Genomic DNA, 4,157 nt, shown 5'->3' with positions numbered 1-4,157 from the left:
GCGGGCTCTGGGGAGCCGCAGGTGGCACCTGGGCACACAGGTAACTCTCTGCCTCCCCACAGTCCCAGCCATGATCACCTCCCACCCCAACACCACCATCGCCATCAAGGGGCAGACCAAGGAGCTGAACTGCACCGCGCGGGGCGAGCGACCCATCATCATCCGCTGGGAGAAGGGCGACACCGTCATCGACCCCGACCGCAACATGCGCTACGCCATCACCACCAAGGACAACGGCGACGAGGTCATCTCCACCCTCAAGGTGAGGAAACGGGGTCTTGCACCCACCCAGGCTGCAGGGGAGTCTCTCTGTGCCAGGGAGAGGGGAAGGTGGCACTGGAGGTGTGTGGGGAGGGTGTCGCAGATGTTAGGAATGCCACTGGAGGGATTGGGACTCCAAGCAGCAGCACTGTGGTGGGAGCAGGCACGGGAGGGCAGGGGCACAGTGCTGGGGGTAGCTCGGTCTGAGTTGGCTCCTCTGCCTGAAACATTCACAGCTGAAACCAGCCGACCGCGGGGACTCGGTCTTCTTCTCCTGCCATGCCATCAACTCCTACGGCGAGGACAGAGGCTTGATCCAGCTCACTGTCCAAGGTACTTGATCCTCCGCATGCAAAGCCTTGCTGTGAGTGTCTCCTTGCTCCTGGAGAGCTGTGTCCCTAACCTGCCCCTCTGTCCCCAAGAGCCCCCGGACCCGCCGGAGCTGGAGATCCGCGAGGTGAAAGCTCGGAGTATGAATCTGCGATGGACACAGCGGTTTGACGGCAACAGCATCATCACCGGGTTCGATATCGAGTACAAGAACAAGTCAGGTGTGTGACAGTGACACGGTGACATCCTCTCCCCGTGGGGCTGGGGGCTGCACCCCAGATGGGCTGTGCAGGCAGGTGCAGGGCTGCCCCACCACGGGAATACTCTGCATCCCAGTGCCTTTGATGAAGAAAGGAGAGAGCAGCATTAATGAAATATGGTAATTTCTGTTGGATGGGAGCATTTGAAAGGGAATATTAAAAGAGACAATATTTGCAAAAAAGTTGAACCCAGATGCACATCAGTAAGGAGGGGGAAGTGGCACCTCTCAGGGGGTACAAAAGCTGGAGGTGTTTGGGGATCTCACCTGGCTGAGCATGGTGCCCCCCCGGGATGGGATTCTGGTGCTGACCCTTCTGTCTTGCTCCGATGCTGTTTCAGATTCCTGGGATTTTAAGCAGTCTACACGCAACATCTCCCCAACTATCAACCAGGCGAACATCGTGGACCTGCACCCTGCGTCCGTGTACAGCATCCGCATGTACTCCTTCAACAAGATCGGGCGCAGTGAGCCCAGCAAGGAGCTCACCATCAGCACGGAGGAAGCAGGTGCCAGTCCTGGCTCACAGTGTGGGCACTGGGGATGGTGGCATTGGGGGCTGCAGCCTTGGGCGTAGCTGCCTAAGACACATTGTCCTAAAGGTTCTCCTGATAAGGAGCTCCTCTCCCTGACCCTTCTCAACATGCTTTTGTGTGTTTCTCCACAGCTCCTGATGGGCCCCCGATGGACGTCACCTTGCAGCCCATGACGTCCCAGAGCATCCAGGTGACCTGGAAGGTGAGTGAGTCTGGGGCAGTGCATGGGTTTTCCCTGCTCACAGGGGCCAAACGTTATCCTGAGTCTGTGCTTGTCCTGGGACCAAATGTGTCGTCAGGGAACAAGGGCCAGGAAGATTTTCCCAGGCAAAATGAAAACCTGGAGGCTGGGCATGCAGCTCGCCTCGTGGCACAGGGCCCTTATTAATCACATTCTATAACAAGCTCATTAGCTTGTAGGATGTCCATGGGGGGCCATGGGGGAGAGAGGCTAAATAGGTAAAAATTGAGGCTCTGGGTTGCAAAGTGTTTGAGCCAAGATCGATAAAACTTAGAATCGGATTTATTTTTCCAAAGCTGCCTAATGAAAAATAAAATTGATTATAAAGTTAGGACTTGGGAATGAACTGCTAAGTCAATAAATTTAGGGTTCCAGCTTCTCCCCCCCTCCCCTTAAGCAGTGAAAAACAGATTAATGGAAAGTAAGATTCACTTGCAAGATAAGTCACTTCGTTTCAGGAGTATTTCAGCAAGATGGATCACCCTGGCTTTGTAACATAAATTTGCAATCAACCCTATTGATTTCTTAATGCTTCAGAGAAATATTGTTAAGATTGATCTTAATCTGGACTCTAAGGCTGCCAGACTTGGGGTTTCTCCTGGGCACATCCTGTTGTCCAGACAGCGCTTTCCTCTCTGGTGGCACCAAGGATCTACTGAACCTTTTTAATCCTCTGCCACCCAAGTGACTCTGTGGGGAGAGGAAACAACTTAGAATCGTTGAGAAAAGCCACTGGGGAGAAGTGGTCAGGGCAGGGAGCCCTATGTTAGCATGGCCCTGTGTGACTCTGCTCTGTCCTGCCCTCCTTGCTCCTCAGGCCCCGAAGAAGGAGCTGCAGAACGGGGTGATCCGTGGCTACCAGATCGGGTACCGGGAGAACAGCCCGGGCAGCAATGGGCAGTACAGCATCGTGGAGATGAAAGCCACGGGGGACAGCGAGGTCTACACGCTGGACAACCTGAAGAAGTTTGCTCAGTACGGGGTGGTGGTGCAGGCGTTCAACCGCGCCGGGACGGGGCCGTCGTCCAGCGAGATCAACGCCACCACGCTGGAGGATGGTAAGGCTGTCCCTGTGGCAGAGCCAGGCAGTTCTGCTCCACAGTGCCAAGTCCCACCTGGGGGACCCTCCGTCGCTCCCTGCCCCGTCCCAGGCAAGCCTGGGGTGGTGGGTGCCACCAGCAGCACCAGCTGTGCTCACCCTGATAACTCCTGGGGAGGAGCTGAGGCCACGAGAGTGCCAGGACACACGTGGCACTGGGTTTGTGGCACAGTTAGAAGGATCCAAGGTGGATTTAGGCATTGCCAAAGCACCAAGGGAGGTTTCCATCTAGGGCACATCACTGGTGGCCTCAGTCATTTTGAAAACAATGAGAACAAAGTTTTGCACTGCGTTTGCTCAGCAGTTTTTCATACTTAATTAAGACTCTCGTTAGCCTGTCAAGCCGCGATCGTTTCCTGGCTACATTAGCACTCCTCCTGGGGTATTCAAGGGCCCCTGTTTTAGCAATAGTGTCTTTTCCATAATTATATTACCTTCATTTTGTTCAAACGGACTATCTGTATTAGTTTATTATACTCTGTCCCTAATTACATGGTGCTTATATTTTTGCACCTAAGTAATATGAAACAATAATCATTTTCAAAGAGGATCGTTACGGTGATGTATGATCATTTAAATGCTCATAAAAATTAGAGTTACCTCTTGCGGGGCAATGGGATCTAATTACCTCACATCTAGCCATCTCTCCTGCTCTGCCCTGGCTGGGAGGCACAGCCTGTCCCAGCAGCCTCCCTGTCACCATGAGCACAGGGTTTGCACCCACATCAGTGGTCCAGGAGGAGCAAAACTGTGTGCCAGAGGCAGAGCACTGTGGGCAGGGCCAGCTCAGGGGCTCCAGGACCAGCTCAGGGGCTCCAGCAGCTGGGGGAGAGGGACAGCAGCACAGTGGGGTCCCAAATGGGTGCAGTCAGGGCTGCTGACCCATGGCTCCTTCAGCCTGGCATCTCCATCCTCCTGCTGATTGTCCTCCCATCCATGCTCTCCCCAGTTCCCAGCCAGCCCCCTGAGAACGTGAGGGCCATCTCCATCACTTCGGACGTGGCTGTGATCTCCTGGTCGGAGCCCCCGCGCAGCACCCTCAACGGGGTGCTCAAGGGATATCGAGTCATCTTCTGGTCCCTCTACATGGATGGAGGTGAGTGCTGGGCAGGGCAGGCCGTGGGGGGGGCCGAGGTGGGTGGTGGTCTGGGGCTGACAGTCCCCATCTCCCCACAGAGTGGGGCGAGATGCAGAACATCACGACCACGCGGGAGCGAGTGGAGCTGCGGGGAATGGAGAAGTTCACCAACTACAGTGTGCAGGTGCTGGCATACACCCAGGCCGGGGACGGCGTCCGCAGCAGCGTGCTCTACATCCAGACCAAGGAGGACAGTAAGTGGCACTGCCACTCTCTCGTGTTGTGTTGCTGTGCTGGCGAGGGAAGGGCTGGGGCGGGGTGGAGGAAACCCCCGGTGTCCAGCCATGGGCAGG

The 4,157-nt window shown here is 55.5% G+C and overlaps 1 protein-coding gene across 1 annotated transcript in view; it reads left to right on the top strand.

Annotated features, from left to right (window-relative positions):
- DSCAML1 (Down syndrome cell adhesion molecule like 1) overlaps positions 1-4,157 on the top strand; it is a gene marked incomplete at both ends in the record, with an annotated part of 23,775 nt that overhangs the window by 13,535 nt on the left and 6,083 nt on the right. Inside the window, 8 exons of the mRNA XM_009073679.1 lie at positions 63-262; positions 498-594; positions 684-812; positions 1,192-1,359; positions 1,518-1,588; positions 2,445-2,685; positions 3,676-3,822; positions 3,903-4,058. Of these exons, the coding sequence (XP_009071927.1) occupies positions 63-262; positions 498-594; positions 684-812; positions 1,192-1,359; positions 1,518-1,588; positions 2,445-2,685; positions 3,676-3,822; positions 3,903-4,058 (1,209 nt within the window). The remainder of the gene's footprint in view (positions 1-62; positions 263-497; positions 595-683; positions 813-1,191; positions 1,360-1,517; positions 1,589-2,444; positions 2,686-3,675; positions 3,823-3,902; positions 4,059-4,157) is intronic.

The sequence above is a fragment of the Acanthisitta chloris genome, unplaced genomic scaffold (genome assembly GCF_000695815.1).
Source record: "Acanthisitta chloris isolate BGI_N310 unplaced genomic scaffold, ASM69581v1 scaffold36184, whole genome shotgun sequence".
Lineage (NCBI taxonomy): Eukaryota > Metazoa > Chordata > Aves > Passeriformes > Acanthisittidae > Acanthisitta > Acanthisitta chloris.
The sequence above is the reverse complement of the archived record's forward strand: the minus strand, read 5'-3'. Positions and strand labels throughout refer to the sequence as shown.